This window comes from Oncorhynchus kisutch, linkage group LG2 (assembly GCF_002021735.2).
Source record: "Oncorhynchus kisutch isolate 150728-3 linkage group LG2, Okis_V2, whole genome shotgun sequence".
Taxonomy (NCBI): Eukaryota; Metazoa; Chordata; class Actinopteri; order Salmoniformes; family Salmonidae; genus Oncorhynchus; species Oncorhynchus kisutch.
The window spans coordinates 63510868-63528367 of NC_034175.2; the positions used below are offsets into that span (position 1 = coordinate 63510868).

Sequence of the window (17500 nt, forward strand, 5' to 3'; positions counted from 1 at the left end):
GGCCTTAACCAACAGGTAGACCTTACAGTGAAATGCTTACTTACAAGGCCTTAACCAACAATGCATTTAAAAATATATATTCTTTAAATACCCCAAAAAATAAGAATAAGAAATAAAAGTAACAAATAATTAAAGAGCAGCAGTAAACTAACAATAGCGAGGCTATATACAGGGGGTACTGGTAACGAGTCTATGTGCGGGGGCACCGGTTAGTCTAGGTAATATGTACATGTAGGTAGTTATTAAAGTGACTATCTATAGATAATAACAGAGTCGCAGCAGAGTAAAAGAGGGTGGGTGGGGGGTTGGCAATGCAAATAGTCTGGGTAGGCATTTGACTAGATGTTCAGGAGTCTTATGGCTTGGGGGTAGAAGCTATTTAGGAGCCTCTTGGACCTAGACTTGGTGCCCCGGTACCGCTTGCCGTGCGGTAGCAGAGAGAACCGTCTACAACTAGAGTGGCTGGAGTCTTTGACCATTTTTAGGGTCTTCCTCTGACACCGACTGGTATAGAGGTCCTGGATGGCAATAAGCTTGGCCCCAGTGACGTACTGGGCTGTACGCACTACTCTCTGTAGTGCCTCGCTATCGGAGGCCGAGCAGTGGCCATACCAGGCAGTGGTGCAACCGGTCAGGATGCTCTCGATGGTGCAGCTGTATAACTTTTTGAGGATCTGAGGACCCATGTCTTTTCAGTCTCCTGAGGAGGATAGGTTTTGTCGTTCCCTCTTCATGACTCTCTTGGTGTGTTTGGACCAAGAGAGTCAGTTAATCTGCTCCAGTACAGTCCCGTTGACGAGAATGGGGGTGAGCTCGGTTCTCCTTTTCCTGTAATCCACAATCAACACTGAGTGTACAAAACATTAAGAACACCTGCGCTTTCCATGACAGACTGACCAGGTGAATCCAGGTGAAAGCTATGATCCCTTATTGATGTCACTTGTTAAATCCACTTCAGTCAGAGTAGATGAAGGGGAGGAGACAGGTTAAAGATGAAGGGGAGGAGACAGGTTAAAGATGAAGGGGAGGAGACAGGTTAAAGATGAAGGGGAGGAGACAGGTTAAAGATGAAGGGGAGGAGACAGGTTAAAGATGAAGGGGAGGAGACAGGTTAAAGATGAAGGGGAGGAGAAAGGTTAAAGATGAAGGGGAGGAGACAGGTTAAAGATGAAGGGGAGGAGACAGGTTAAAGATGAAGGGGAGGAGACAGGTTAAAGATGAAGGGGAGGAGACAGGTTAAAGATGAAGGGGAGGAGACAGGTTAAAGATGAAGGGGAGGAGACAGGTTAAAGATGAAGGGGAGGAGACAGGTTAAAGAAGGATTTTTAAGCTTTGAGACAATTGAGATATGGATTGTGTGTGTGTGCCGTTCAGAGGGTGAATGGGCAAGACTAAATATTTAAATGCCATTGAACAGGGTATGGTAGTAGGTGCCAGGCGCACAGGTTTGTGTTAAGAACTGCAACGCTGCTGGGTTTTTAACGCTCAACAGTTTCCTGTGTGTATCAACAATGGGGGGGTGCAACTAAATGGTGTTCCTAATGTTTGGTAATCTCACTGTACACTACATCATATATGTGACATATCTCACCGACAGCCACCCACAGCCTAACACCCTCAGAGAAGAAGCTGCCGATTGGACGATGTACTTTCTGTCTGTGCTGACTGCAGGGTTAGGATGGGGTCAGGATGAGGTCATACAGTCCTCTGGTATAAGGTCTCCAGATTGCAGTGGTGTGCTTTGGGGAAGTCGTGACGAACCTATATTAGTGTGCACCCAGCCTGGGTTGTTTCTGTAAAGATTTTTCATGACGTTGGGGTCCATTACATTTCACATTCAGTCAGTTTAGAAATGCACCATTTACTTCCGTGTTAACTTGTCTGTGTGTGTGTGTTCCCAGCTGTGTGTGAACATGACCAACGAGCGTGTGAGGCTGTACGTCTCAGAGGTGCTGTTCCATCAGGAGCAGGCCGAGTGTCTACAGGAGGCCATCGCCATGGAGACGCTCCGGTCACCCAGCAACCAACCTGCTGTTCTAGACTTCTTCCTGGTAATATTTTTGGCCCCTGCCGTGCCACACCACCCCTTTAAGAACTGGGATTACCCCTTTAACATCAAGACATTTCTCATTCCTGAAAAGGCTTCGGAGTTTATATTGGTTTTGAGTGTGTGTAAATAGATTTTGAGGTCAAAGTTGCCCTCAACTACAGAGATCTAGGATCATATTACACCACCTCAAATGCTATCATTAAACATTTAGGAGCTGTGTGTTACTATTCTCTCCCATGTGTGGTTCTGTGACCACTGTCCTCCATCTTCCCAGAAGCCTCAGGGTCTGCTGTCTGTGATGGATGAGGAGAGCCAGTCGCTGAGACCTACAGAACAGACCCTCTACAAGAGACTGCAGTCACACCTCGACAACACACCCACACATGGTATCTCCTTGACAACCAAGGACGGCAATGGCAACCCCCCGCCCATAGACCAGGGTCCTGCCTTCACTGTGAAACACTACACAGGCCAAGTGAGTGGGCCTTCACGCACACACACACTCACACTCACATGACCTATGTTGTGTGTGTATATCTGTCATGTAACTGCCTGTCTGTTCTCTGATTGGTAGATGGCCTATGACCTCACAGGAACACTGGTGAAGAACAAGGACTCCCTCCCCCAGAACCTGCTTCTTGTTCTGAAGTGTAGGTATCAGTTCAAATACACACACACACACACACACAGACACACAGACACACACACACACACACACACACAGAGACACACACACACAGAGACACACACACACACAGAGACACACACACACACACAGACACACACACACACACACACACACACACACACACACACACACAGCCCCATCCAGCACACTCACACTGATCCAGAATCAAGATGTCTATTAATGAATGGTGTGTGTGTTGATAGCAGCAGTAATGTGTATATAATATATTGAGCATGGTCAGGTGTGTACTGGTGTTTTTGTGAGCAGAGTGGAGTAGGACAGGCAAGCATTGTGTCAGAGCCAGGACCAGCAAGTTTACTGTCTCAGGCTGATTACTGTGGTTGGCTGACATTTAAATAATGAGCCTAATCAAAGGCTTCTGAGATGGCTTTTGTACGTTTCCCTGTCTCTCTCCCTGTCTCCTCACCCTGTCTCCTCTCCCTGTCTCCTCTCCCTGTCTCTCTCCCTGTCTCCTCTCCCTGTCTCCTCTCCCTGTCTCTCTCCCTGTCTCCTCTCCCTGTCTCCTCTCCCTGTCTCTCTCCTTGTCTCCTCTCCCTGTCTCCTCTCCCTGTCTCCTCTCCCTGTCTCTCTCCTTGTCTCCTCTCCCTGTCTCTCTCCCTGTCTCCTCTCCCTGTCTCTTTCCCTGTCTCCTCTCCCTGTCTCTCTCCCTGTCTCCTCTCTCTCCTCTCCCTGTCTCTCTCCTTGTCTCCTCTCCCTGTCTCTCTCCCTGTCTCCTCTCCCTGTCTCTTTCCCTGTCTCCTCTCCCTGTCTCTCTCCTTGTCTCCTCTCCCTGTCTCCTCTCCCTGTCTCCTGTCCCTGTCTCTCTCCTTGTCTCCTCTCCCTGTCTCTCTCTCCCTGTCTCCTCTCCCTGTCTCCTCTCCCTGTCTCTCTCCTTGTCTCCTCTCCCTGTCTCTCTCCCTGTCTCCTCTCCTTGTCTCTCTCCCTGTCTCCTCTCCCTGTCTCTCTCCTTGTATCCTCTCCCTGTCTCTCTCTCCCTGTCTCACCTCTCTGTCTCCTCTCCCTGTCTCCTCTCCCTGTCTCCTCTCCCTGTCTCCTCTCCCTGTCTCTCTCCTGTCTCCTCTCCCTGTCTCCTCTCCCTGTCTCTTTCCCTGTCTCCTCTCCCTGTCTCTCTCCTTGTCTCCTCTCCCTGTCTCCTCTCCCTGTCTCCTCTCCCTGTCTCTCTCCCTGTCTCCTCTCCCTGTCTCCTCTCCCTGTCTCTCTCCTTGTCTCCTCTCCCTGTCTCCTCTCCCTGTCTCCTCTCCCTGTCTCTCTCCTTGTCTCCTCTCCCTGTCTCTCTCCCTGTCTCCTCTCCCTGTCTCTTTCCCTGTCTCCTATCCCTGTCTCTCTCCTTGTCTCCTCTCCCTGTCTCCTCTCCCTGTCTCCTCTCCCTGTCTCTCTCCTTGTCTCCTCTCCCTGTCTCTCTCTCCCTGTCTCTCTCCTTGTATCCTCTCCCTGTCTCTCTCTCCCTGTCTCACCTCTCTGTCTCCTCTCCCTGTCTCCTCTCCCTGTCTCCTCTCCCTGTCTCCTCTCCCTGTCTCTCTCCCTGTCTCCTCTCCCTGTCTCCTCTCCCTGTCTCTTTCCCTGTCTCCTCTCCCTGTCTCTCTCCTTGTCTCCTCTCCCTGTCTCCTCTCCCTGTCTCCTCTCCCTGTCTCTCTCCCTGTCTCCTCTCCCTGTCTCTCTCCTGTCTCCTCTCCTGTCTCTCTCCTTGTCTCCTCTCCCTGTCTCCTCTCCCTGTCTCCTCTCCCTGTCTCTCTCCTTGTCTCCTCTCCCTGTTTCTCTCCCTGTCTCCTCTCCCTGTCTCTTTCCCTGTCTCCTCTCCCTGTCTCTCTCCTTGTCTCCTCTCCCTGTCTCCTCTCCCTGTCTCTCTCCTTGTCTCCTCTCCCTGTCTCTCTCTCCCTGTCTCCTCTTCCTGTCTCCTCTCCCTGTCTCTCTCCTTGTCTCCTCTCCCTGTCTCCTCTCCCTGTCTCTTTCCCTGTCTCCTCTCCCTGTCTCTCTCCTTGTCTCCTCTCCCTGTCTCCTCTCCCTGTCTCCTCTCCCTGTTTCTCTCCCTGTCTCCTCTCCCTGTCTCTTTCCCTGTCTCCTCTCCCTGTCTCTCTCCTTGTCTCCTCTCCCTGTCTCTCTCCTTGTCTCCTCTCCCTGTCTCCTCCTCCTCCCTGTCTCCTCTCCCTGTCTCTCTCCTTGTCTCCTCTCCCTGTCTCCTCTCCCTGTCTCCTCTCCCTGTCTCTCTCCTTGTCTCCTCTCCCTGTTTCTCTCCCTGTCTCCTCTCCCTGTCTCTTTCCCTGTCTCCCTGTCTCTCTCCTTGTCTCCTCTCCCTGTCTCTCTCCTTGTCTCCTCTCCCTGTCTCTCTCCCTGTCTCCTCTCCCTGTCTCTTTCCCTGTCTCCTCTCCCTGTCTCTCTCCTTGTCTCCTCTCCCTGTCTCCTCTCCCTGGTCTCTCTCCTTGTCTCCTCTCCCTGTCTCTCTCCCTGTCTCCTCTCCCTGTCTCTCTCCTTGTCTCCTCTCCCTGTTTCTCTCCCTGTCTCCTCTCCCTTGTCTCTTTCCCTGTCTCCTCTCCCTGTCTCTCTCCTTGTCTCTCTCCCTGTCTCCTCTCCCTGTCTCTCTCATTGTCTCCTCTCCCTGTCTCCTCTTCCTGTCTCCTCTCCCCTGTCTCTCTCCTTGTCTCCTCCCTGTCTCCTCTTCCCTGTCTCTTTCCCTGTCTTCTCCTGTCTCTCTCCTGTCTCTCTCCTTGTCTCCTCTCCCTGTCTCCTCTCCCTGTCTCCTCTCCCTGTCTCTCTCCCTGTCTCCTCTCCCTGTCTCCTCTCCCTGTCTCTCTCCTTGTCTCCTCTCCCTGTCTCTCTCCCTGTCTCCTCTCCCTGTCTCTTTCCCTGTCTCCTCTCCCTGTCTCTCTCTCCTTGTCTCCTCTCCCTGTCTCCTCTCCCTGTCTCTCTCCTTGTCTCCTCTCCCTGTCTCTCTCTCCCTGTCTCCTCTTCCTGTCTCCTCTCCCTATCTCTCTCCTTGTCTCCTCTCCCTGTCTCTCTCCCTGTCTCCTCTCCCTGTCTCTCTCCCTGTCTCCTCTCCCTGTCTCTCTCCTGTCTCCTCTCCCTGTCTCTCTCCTTGTATCCTCTCCCTGTCTCTCTCTCCCTGTCTCACCTCTGTCTCCTCTCCCTGTCTCCTCTCCCTGTCTATCTCCCTGTCTCCTCTCCCTGTCCTTCTCTCTGTCTCCTCTCCCTGTCTCCTCTCCCTGTCCTTCTCTCTGTCTCCTCTCCCTGTCTCCTCTCCCTGTCCTTCTCCCTGTCTATCTCCCTGTCTCTTTCCCTGTCTATGTCCGTCTCCTCTCCCTGTCTCTTTTGTTCCTTTGTGCATATTTTGCTGAATGTACACACACATAAATGTCAAAGGGTAAAGGTGAAATGAGACAGCGGTGCTGGGGGTTATGGAGAGTGGTCTGTGGACCTCTGTAGTCAGGTGGTGGTGTTGGTGATGATTGCATAAATTAATAGACAATTACCTTGGGAAGCCACAGTCATTACACCCTACAACCAGGCTAGGAAATTCCTTTCAAGATTTCTCTCTCTCTCTCCCACACACACATGCTTGTCTCACAGAGCTCTTTGTTGTTGAGGGCTGCTCCATGTGTTCTGTGGCAGCATGCTCAGCCTACTCTCTTATGGAGATGATTGTTTACATGCCTATTATGTTTCTCCAATCCCTCCCTCTCACTCCTCCTTTCTTCCAATCATCCATCTCCTTTTAATCTCCTCATGTCTCCGGTCTGCTTCCTTTCTCCTATCCTGCTCCCACTGCTCCTCTCCTCCAATCCTCTCCCTCCGATTTTCTTCCTCCCTCTTTCCCTCTTTCCCTCTTCCCTCTTCCCCTCCCCTCCCCTCCCCTCACCTCCCCTCCCCTCCCCTCCCCTCCCCTCCCCTCCCCTCCCCTCCCCTTCCCTTCCCTTCCCTTCCCATCCCCTCTCTCTCTGTGTGATCCCCTAACAGCCAGTGAGAGTGTGTTGGTGCAGCAGTTGTTCAAGTCCAAGCTGACCCAGACTGGGTCTCTGGTACCGGGCCAGGCCAGAATGGCTCTGAGAGGGACCAAAGCAGCCCTGCTCCTTCACAGGATGTCATCCCCCTCCAGCTTCTCCCCCGCAGGCCACGAGCCCCGGAGGTACCTGGACCTCACCAAGGTACTAGACAATGTTTACTATACCATATGACATGTAGCGTGTAGCATAGCATACCGCATACCCTCCCATGGTACTAGACAATGGTTACTATACCATATGACATGTAGTGTGTAGCATAGCATACCGCATACCCTCCCATGGTACTAGACAATGGTTACTATACCATATGACATGTAGTGTGTAGCATAGCATACCGCATACCCTCCCATGGTACTAGACAATGGTTACTATACCATATGACATGTAGTGTGTAGCATAGCATACCGCATACCCTTCCGTGGTACTAGACAATGGTTACTATACCATATGACATGTAGCGTGTAGCATAGCATACCGCATACCCTCCCATGGTACTAGACAATGGTTACTATACCATATGACATGTAGCGTGTAGCATAGCATACCGCATACCCTCCCATGGTACTAGACAATGGTTACTATACCATATGACATGTAGTGTGTAGCATAGCATACCGCATACCCTCCCATGGTATGGAGGACTAAGTGACATACCCATTTACGATATGACATATCATACATAGACATCTGTTCTGATAAGGTGCAGTAGACAAGTCCTAATGACTCATGAGTCATACCTCCCCCCCCCATCTCTCCAAACAGCCACTCAGGTATTTATTTACTACTCATCAATGGAACTTTTCCTGGTCAAATCAATAAGACCTCAGTAAAGTACCGCTAATCAGTGTGTCGGTTCACTGCTTGGTGTGCTAGTCAGCGTGATGTATTTTGACTTCATGGTCAATAGAAATTACAAACAGCTAAAACCGTCACTCATCAAAAAACTCAAAATTGTGCATCCCCTTTATGGTGATTGGTGGTTAGGGGAGTTGGGGATGGCCAATGTTGAAAGCAGGATATGTCCATGTCTTTGACACACTCTGTTGGAACCTGGGGGTAAGTAGCAGGCGGGAGCAGAGGATCGATGGAAAAGCAGGGATTGTGTGCTTTGAAACACACACACACACACACACCATACACACACAAAAATATGTGGTAAGAGAGTACCATATCCATTTTGTCATGGCGTTTTAAGGGTACACAAACCAATCACCCCTCTGTTAGAAAATATCCTGTTCTTACAATGATGCCAGAAAACTTCCCACAGGAGGACTTCAGAACCTCTCCTAGATATCTCTCTCTCCTTCTCTCTCTCTCAATTCAATTCAATTCAAGGGGCATTATTGGCATGGGAAACATGTGTTAACATTGCCAAAGCAAGTGAGGTAGATATATAAATATATGTAATATATAAAGTGAAATAAACAATACAAATTAACAGTAAACATTACACAAACAGAAGTTTCAAAACAATAAAGACATTACAAATGTCATATTATTCTTCTTCTCTCTCTCCCTCTCTCTCTCTCTCTCTCTCTCTCTCTCTCTCTCTCTCTCTCTCTCTCTCTCTCTCTCTCTCGCTCTTGCTCTTGCTCTCTCCCTCTCTCTCTCTCTCCCTTTCTCTCTCTCTCTCTCTCTCTCTCTCTCTCTCTCTCTTCCACTTCTACTCTCTCTCTCTCTCTCTCTCTCTCTTCCACTTCTACTCTCTCTCTCTCTCTCTCTCTCTCTCTCTCTCTCTCTCTCTCTCTTCCCCTTCACCTCTTTCTCTCTCTCAGCTCTTGAAGAAGAAGGGAGCGACCTCTTTCCTGCAGAGGCTGGAGAGGTGTGGTCCAGTTACGGTCGCTGTGCAGCTGAGGGTAAGCAGTAGCACTGGACCAAACCTCAACCATAACGCAAACACTTTCTCCAGTAGGGATACACTCACCTCAACCTAAACAATGTCATTCTACCTCTCTAGCTGACCATGACCCTGTCTGCATAGAGTGCTTTCCTCTGGTCAAAGGTATAGGGAATAGGGGGCCATTTTGGATGTGACCCCTGATCTCTCAACCACAACAAATGACAAAAGACGTCTATAAAATGTGGTAGTAATCTGTAGTTGATCCATGTGAAACAACATTCATTTAGATGGATCCCTTGAATGAGAGCAGCGTGGTGCCAGCAGACCAGAACTGTGGTCTAACAGTGAATGGAGAGAAGGAGAGAGAGAGGAGAGAAGGAGAGGGGGAGAGGGAGAGAGGGAGAGAGGGAGAGAGGGAGAGGGGGAGAGAGGAGAGAAGGAGAGAGAGAGGAGAGAAGGAAAGGGGGAGAGGGAGAGAGGGAGAGAGGGAGAGAGGGAGAGAGGGAGGGGAAAAGAGAGAGAGATGAGAGAATGAGAGTGTGGGATGAAGAATCACGCTGTACCCAGTCAAGCATAAAGCCCTCTGAATGTATGAATGAACAATGAACAACGGGATCTGTGTGTGTGTGAGCGTGTGTGAGCGTGCGTGCGTGCATGTGTGCGTGCGTGCGTCTGACGTTATGGCTAGCAGTACACACGTACAGTACAGAGCGATGTAATTAAGGAGTGGTAAGAAACAGAAATGTGTTTGAGTGGCGCCGGTGTATTTAGTGTCTGAGAAACACACTCACCCAGCCTTAGTCAGGGTAAAGAGGCCTTTGTGTTGCTGGTCCCTACAGAGGCAACACACCCTAAGCAATCAGACTACTTCATCACACACATACGCCATGACATCACTCCTCACTCACTGTTGTCTTGGCGACCGCTGACCACACCAAGGGAACCCCGACCATGACACACACCGCCCCCCCCCCCCCCCCCCCCCCCCCCCCCCCTTCACACACACACACACACACACCTTCCTCTGTGTGGAGAAGTTATGTGTTCAGTTCAGTCCTAAGAGCTCTAATGTAGACACAGTACTTGCCAGGCCTACAGATCTCTATAGACTATACAGTATGGCATCAAATGGGTGAGGAACTCTTCCAGGTTGAGGAACTCTTCCAGGTTGAGGAACTATCCATATTGAAGCTGATACCAATGCCATTGCTTTCACATGTTTGAAACTGATAAGGTCTAGGACTGAGGAAAAGGTTCAACTCCATTTCCATGTGCAAATAGGAACATGAACTTCAACATGAAACAATATCCCCCCCTCCCCCTTTCAGAACTCTCTGTCAGAGGTGGTCAGTAAGCTACAGGCGTGCACCCCTCACTTTGTGGAGTGTGTACGTCCCAACAGCAGTGACATGGCGGACAGCTTTGACAGTTGCCACGTGTCTACCCAGCTGCAGTACGTCGGGGTGCTGGAGATGGTCCGGATGATCCGCTATGGCTACCCTGTACGCCTGCCCTTCCACAGCTTCCTCACCAGGTAGGTACCACCATACCGTGCCTGCTGCTCCTGTAGAACTTGAAAAGGGAGGACAGACATGGCACTGATTCATAATGGATTTGTATTGGCCTCTATTGTCAGGTTCCGTTTCAGCCCCGACAGCCCTTTCCCCATAGTTTGTAGATCTGAAGGAATCCAAACGGTGTAAAAGGATGTGGATGGCTCAATCTTGACTTTCAATTAGGTTTGAGAAGCTTCTCCCACTTATCCAATCTTTTCAGATTTGTGAAGACTGAAGAGGTAGAGGCTAGGTGAATGGGCTATGGGCTGAAATGGAACCAGGCCTGTGAGTGTGGTGGGTCACTGTGTGATGGAGGTCTGTGTGATGGGAGTATGTGTCCTCTCTGTAGAGGTCAGTGTGATGGGGGATGTGTCCTCTCTATAGAGGTCTGTGTGATGGGAGGATGTGTCCTCTCTGTAAAGGTCTGTGTGATGGGAGGATGTGTCCTCTCTGTAGAGGTCTGTGTGATGGGAGGATGTGTCCTCTCTGTAGAGGTCAGTGTGATGGGAGGATGTGTCCTCTCTGTAAAGGTCTGTGTGATGGGAGGATGTGTCGTCTATGTAAATGTCTGTGTGATGTGGGATGTGTCCTCTCTATAGAGGTCTGTGTGATGGGAGGATGTGTCCTCTCTGTAAAGGTCTGTGTGATGGGAGGATGTGTCCTCTCTCTAGAGGTCAGTGTGATGGGGGATGTGTCCTCTCTATAGAGGTCTGTGTGATGGGAGGATGTGTTCTCTCTGTAAAGGTCTGTGTGATGGGAGGATGTGTCCTCTCTGTAAAGGTCTGTGTGATGGGAGGATGTGTCCTCTCTGTAGAGGTCAGTGTGATGGGGGATGTGTCGTCTCTGTAAAGGTCTGTGTGATGGGAGGATGTGTCCTCTCTGTAAAGGTCTGTGTGATGGGAGGATGTGTCCTCTCTATAGAGGTCTGTGTGATGGGGGATGTGTCCTCTCTGTAAAGGTCTGTGTGATGGGAGGATGTGTCCTCTCTGTAAAGGTCTGTGTGATGGGGGATGTACTGTAGCAGCAGAGGGAGCATCATACCCTGTCTTCTCCCTGTCCTCTCCCTTGCCCTCTACCTGCCATATACCTACCTTCTCCCTGCCTTCTCCCTGCCTTCTCCATGTCTTCTCCTTGCCATCTCCCTATCTTCTTCCTGCCTTCTCCTTGCCATCTCCCTATCTTCTCCCTGCCTTCTCCCTGCACTCTCCCTTGCCATCTCTCTTTGCTAATTGTCCTTTTACAGCATACATTAGACTCTTGGTGGGTTCCCCACCCCCCACACATTAGACTATTGGTGGTTCCCCACCCCCCACACATTAGACTCTTGGTGGGTTCCCCACCCCCCACACATTAGACTCTAGGTGGGTTCCCCACCCCCCACACATTAGACTCTTGGTGGGTTCCCCACCCCCACCCATTTGACTCTTGGTGGGTTCCCCACCCCCCACACATTAGACTCTAGGTGGGTTCCCTACCCCCCACACATTAGACTCTTGGTGGGTTCCCCACCCCCCACACATTAGACTCTAGGTGGGTTCTCCACCCCCACACATTAGACTCTTGGTGGGTTCCCTACCCCCCACACATTAGACTCTAGGTGGGTCCCCCCCCCCCCCCACACATTAGACTCTTGGTGGGTTCCCCCACCCCCCATACATTAGACTCTTGGTGGGTTCCCCACCCCCACCCATTTGACTCTTGGTGGGTTCCCCACCCTCCCTGCCTTCTCCCTGCACTCTCCCTTGCAGTCTCTCTTTGCTAATTGTCCTTTTACAGCATACATTAGACTCTTGGTGGGTTCCCTACCCCCCACACATTAGACTCTTGGTGGGTTCCCCACCCCCCACACATTAGACTCTAGGTGGGTTCTCCACCCCCACACATTAGACTCTTGGTGGGTTCCCCACCCCCCACACATTAGACTCTTGGTGGGTTCCCTATCCCCCACACACACCTACACACATAATGCTCAGGTGGAAGTTACCAACTTAGAGTGTTTCTTCAGGTCAGCGTGACCTGGACAGAAGTACAGCCTCTCGTATATATAGTCAACATGTCTCTCTCTCTCAACTCAATTCAAAGGTTTTGCTGACATGGGAAACATATGTTGTCATGCCATCTCCCTTGCCCTCTACCTGCCTTCTCCCTTGCCCTCTACCTGCCTTCTCCCTGCCTTCTCCCTGCGCCCTCCCTTGCCCTCTACCTGCCATCTCCCTGCCTCCCCCTGCGCTCTCCCTGCGCTCTCCCTTGCCTTCTACCTGCCTTCTCCCTGCGCTCTCCCTTGCCCTCTACCTGCCATCTCCCTGCCTTCTCCCTGCCTTCTCCATGCCATCTCCCTGCACTCTCCCTTGCCATCTCCCTATCTCCTCCCTGCCTTCTCCCTGCCATCTCCCTATCTTCTCCATGCCTTCTCCCTATCTTCTCCCTATCTTCTCCCTGCCATCTCCCTATCTTCTCCCTGCCTTCTCCCTATCTTCTCACTGCTTTCTCCCTATCTTCTCCCTGCCTTCTCCCTGCCATCTCCCTATCTTCTCCCTGCCTTCTCCCTGCCTTCTCCCTATCTTCTCCCTGCCATCTCCCTATCTTCTCCCTGCCATCTCCCTATCTTCTCCCTGCCATCTCCCTATCTTCTCCCGATTTTCTCCCTGCCATCTCCCTATCTTCTCCCTGCCATCTCCCTATCTTCTCCCTGCCATCTCCCTATCTTCTCCCTGCCTTCTCCCTATCTTCTCCCTGCCTTCTCCCTATCTTCTCCCTGCCTTCTCCCTGTATTCTCCCTTCCTTCTGCATGCCATCTCCCTTGCCATCTACCTGCCGTCTCCCTTGCCATCTACCTGCCTTCTCCCTGCGCTCTCCCTTGCCCTCTACCTGCCTTCTCCATGTATTCCCCCTGTCTTCTCCCTGACATCTTCCTATCTTCTCCCTGGACTCTCCCTTGCCATCTCCCTGGATTCTCCCTTGCCATCTTCCTGTCTTCTCCCTGCCTTCCCCATGCCATCTCCCCTGCCATCTCCCTTGCCATCTACCTGCCTTCTCCCTGCCACCTCCCTATCTTCTCCCTGCCTTCTCCCTGCCTTCTCCATGACTTCTCCTTGCCATCTCCCTATCTTCTCCCTGGATTCTCCTTGCCATCTCCCTATCTTCTCCCTGCCTTCTCCCTGCATTCTCCCTTGCCATCTCTCTTTGCTAATTGTCCTTTTACAGCATACATTAGACTCTTGGTGGGTTCCCCACCCCCCACACATTAGACTCTTGGTGGGTTCTCCACCCCCCACACATTAGACTCTTGGTGGGTTCCCCACCCCCCACACATTAGACTCATGGTGGGTTCCCCACCCCCCACACATTAGACTCTTGGTGGGTTCTCCACCCCCCACACATTAGACTCTTGGTGGGTTCTCCACCCCCCACACATTAGACTCTTGGTGGGTTCCCCACCCCCCACACATTAGACTCTTGGTGGGTTCCCTACCCACCACACACACCTACACACATAATGCTCAGGTGGAAGTTACCAACTTAGAGTGTTTCTTCAGGTCAGCGTGACAGCCTCTCGTATACATAGTCAACATGTCTCTCTCTCTCAACTCAATTAACAGGTTTTACTGACATGGGAAACATATGTTGTCATGCCATCTCCCTTGCCCTCTACCTGCCTTCTCCCTTGCCCTCTACCTGCCTTCTCCCTGCCTTCTCCCTGCGCTCTCCCTTGCCCTCTACCTGCCATCTCCCTGCCTTCTCCCTGCGCTCTCCCTTGCCCTCTACCTGCCATCTCCCTGCCTTCTCCCTGCGCTCTCCCTTGCCCTCTACCTGCCATCTCCCTGCCTTCTCCCTGCGCTCTCCCTGCACTCTCCCATGCCTTCTACCTGCCTTCTCCCTGCCTTCTCCCTGCGCTCTCCCTTGCCCTCTACCTGCAATCTCCCTGCCTTCTCCCTGCCTTCTCCCTGCGCTCTCTCTTGCCATCTACCTGCCTTCTCCCTGCCTGCTCCCTGCGCTCTCCCTTGCCCTCTACCTGCCATCTCCCTGCCTTCTCCCTGCGCTCTCCCTTGCCATCTACCTGTCTTCTCCCTGCCTTCTACCTGCACTCTCCCTTGCCATCTACCTGTCTTCTCCCTGCCTTCTCCCTAATCTCTCCCTTGCGATCTACCTGTCTTCTCCGTGCCTTCTACCTGCACTCTCCCTTGCCATCTACCTGTCTTCTCCCTGCCTTCTCCCTGCACTCTCCCTTGCCATCTACCTGTCTTCTCCATGCCTTCTCCCTGTACTCTCCCTTGCCATCTACCTGTCTTCTCCCTGCCTTCTCCCTAATCTCTCCCTTGCCATCTACCTGTCTTCTCCATGCCTTCTCCCTGTACTCTCCCTTGCCATCTACCTGTCTTCTCCCTGCCTTCTCCCTAATCTCTCCCTTGCCATCTACCTGTCTTCTCCGTGCCTTCTCCATGCCATCTCCCTTACCATCTCCCTTGCCATCTACCTTGCCATCTACCTGCCATCTCCCTATCTTCTCCCTGCACTCTCCCTTGCCATCTATCTGTCTTCTACCTCTCTTCTCCCTGCCTTCTCCCTGCCTTCTACCTGCACTCTCCCTTGCCATCTACCTGTCTTCTCCCTGCCTTCTCCCTGCACTCTCCCTTGCCATCTCCCTATCTCCTCCCTGCCTTCTCCCTGCTTTCTCCCTATCTTCTCCCTGCCTTCTCCCTGCTTTCTCCCTATCTTCTCCCTGCCATCTCCCTATCTTCTCCCTGCCGTCTCCCTGCCAGCTCCCTTGCCATCTACCTGCCTTCTCCCTGCCTTCTCCCTATTTTCTCCCTGCCTTCTCCCTGCCTACTCCCTGTATTCTCCCTGCCTTCTCCCTGCCATCTACCTGCCATCTCCCTGCCTTCACCCTGCGCTCTCCCTTGCCCTCTACCTGCCTTCTCCATGTATTCTCCCTGCCAGCGCCCTTGCCATCTACCTGCCTTCTCCCTGCCTTCTCCCTGTATTCTCCTTGCCTTCTCCCTGTATTCTCCCTGCCTTCTCCCTTTATTCTACCTGCCATCTCCCTTGCCATCTACCTGCCATCTCCCTTGCCATCTACCTGCATTCTCCATGTATTCTCCATGTCTTCTCCCTGACATCTTCCTATCTTCTCCCTGCACTCTCCCTTGCCATCTACCTGTCTTCTCCCTGCCTTCTCCCTGGACTCTCCCTTGCCATCTACCTGTCTTCTCCCTGCCTTCTCCCTGCACTCTCCCTTGCCATTTACCTGTCTTCTTCCTGCCTTCTCCATGCCATCTCCCTTGCCCTCTACCTGCCTTCTCCCTGCCTTTTCCAATGCATTCTCCCTTGCCATCTACCTGCCTTCTCCTTGCCTTCTCCCTGTGCTCTCCCTTGCCCTCTACCTGCCTTCTCCATGTATTCTCACTGCCTTCACCCTATCTTCTCCCTGCACTCTCCCTTGCCATCTACCTGTCTTCTCCCTGCCTTCTCCCTGCCTTCTCCATGCACTCTCCCTTGCCATCTACCTATCTTCTCTTTGCACTCTCCCTTGCCATCTACCTGTCTTCTCCCTGCATTCTCCCTGCCATCTCCCTATCTTCTCCCTGCCTTCTCCCTGCCTTCTCCCTATCTTCTCCCTGCCTTCTCCCTGCCTTCTCCCTGCCATCTCCCTACCTCCTCCCTGCCTTCTCCCTGCCTTCTCCCTGCCTTCTCCCTGCCATCTCCCTATCTTGTCCCTGGACTCTCCCTTGCCATCATCCTGTCTTCTCCCTGCCTTCCCCATGCCATCTCCCCTGCCAACTCACTTGCCATCTACCTGTCTTCTCCCTGCCTTGTCATCTCTCTTTGCTAATTGTCCTTTTACAGCATACATTAGACACTTGGTGGGTTCCCCACCCCCACACATTTGACTCTTGGTGGGTTCCCCACCCCCCACACATTAGACTCTTGGTGGGTTCCCCACCCCCCACACATTAGACTCTTGGTGGGTTCCCTACCCCCCACACATTAGACTCTTGGTGGGTTCCCCAACCCCACACATTAGAATCTTGGTGGGTTCTCCACCCCCCACACATTAGACTCTTGGTGGGTTCCCCACCCCCCACACATTAGACTCTTGGTGGGTTCTCCACCCCCCACACATTAGACTCTAGGTGGGTTCCTCACCCCCCACACATTAGACTCTTGGTGGGTTCCCCACCCCCCACACATTAGACTCTAGGTGGGTTCCCTACCCCCCACACATTAGACTCTTGGTCGGTTCTCCACCCCCCACACATTAGACTCTAGGTGGGTTCCCCACCCCCCACACATTAGACTCTAGGTGGGTTCTCCACCCCCCACACATTAGACTCTTGGTGGGTTCCCCACCCCCCACACATTAGACTCTTGGTGGGTTCTCCACCCCCCACACATTAGACTCTTGGTGGGTTCCCTACCCCCCACACACACCTACACACATAATGCTCAGGTGGAAGTTACCAACTTAGAGTGTTTCTTCAGGTCAGCGTGACCTGGACAGAAGTACAGCCTCTCGTATATATAGTCAACATGTCTCTCTCAATTCAATTCAAGGGCTTTACTGACATGGGAAACATGTGTTGTCATTGCTAAAGAACGTGAAATATATAGTAAAATTAGTTAAATAAACAATAAAATGTACAGTAATCATTACACGTAAATATGGGTTGTTTTTACAATGGTGTTTGTTTTTCACTGGTTGACCTTTTCTTGTGGCAACAGGTAACAAATCTTGCTGCTGTGACGACACACTGTGGTAGTTCACCCATATGGGAGTTTATCAACATTTGGTTGGATTTAGAATTATTTGGATCTGTGTAACCTGAGGGAAATATGTGTCTCTAATATGGTCATAGATTTGGCAGGAGGTTAGGAAGTGCAGCTCAGTTTCCACCTCATTTTGTGGGCAGTGAGCACAAAGCATGTCTTCTCTTGAGAGCCAGGTCTGCCTACGGCAGCCTTTATCAATAGCAAGGCTATGCTCACTGAGTTTGTACATAGTCAAAGCTTTCCTTAAGTTTGGGTCAGTCACAGTGGTCAGGTATATTGCCACTGTGTACTCTCTGTTTAGGGCCAAATAGCATTCTAGTTTGCTAGAATTTATCTTGTTTTCTCATGATTTGGTTTGGTCTAATTGTGTTGCTGTCCTGGGGATCTGTGGGGTGTGTTTGTGTTTGTGACCAGAGCCCTAGGACCAGCTTGCTTAGGGGGTGGGGGGCTCTTCTCCAGGTTCATCTCTCTGTAGGTGATGGCTTTGTTATGGAAGGTTTGGGAATCGCTTCCTTTTAGGTGGTTGTAGAAATTATTGGCTCTTTTCTGGATTTTGATCATTAGCAGGTATTTACCTAATTC

The 17500-nt window shown here is 51.5% G+C and overlaps 1 protein-coding gene across 1 annotated transcript in view; it reads left to right on the forward strand.

Moving 5' to 3' along the window:
• LOC109904903 (unconventional myosin-XVI-like) overlaps window positions 1–17500 on the forward strand; it is a 139413-nt gene that overhangs the window by 45314 nt on the left and 76599 nt on the right. The window contains 6 exon segments of the mRNA XM_031799765.1: window positions 1902–2051; window positions 2325–2525; window positions 2625–2700; window positions 6708–6895; window positions 8530–8610; window positions 9923–10128. Coding sequence (XP_031655625.1) covers window positions 1902–2051; window positions 2325–2525; window positions 2625–2700; window positions 6708–6895; window positions 8530–8610; window positions 9923–10128 — 902 coding nt within the window.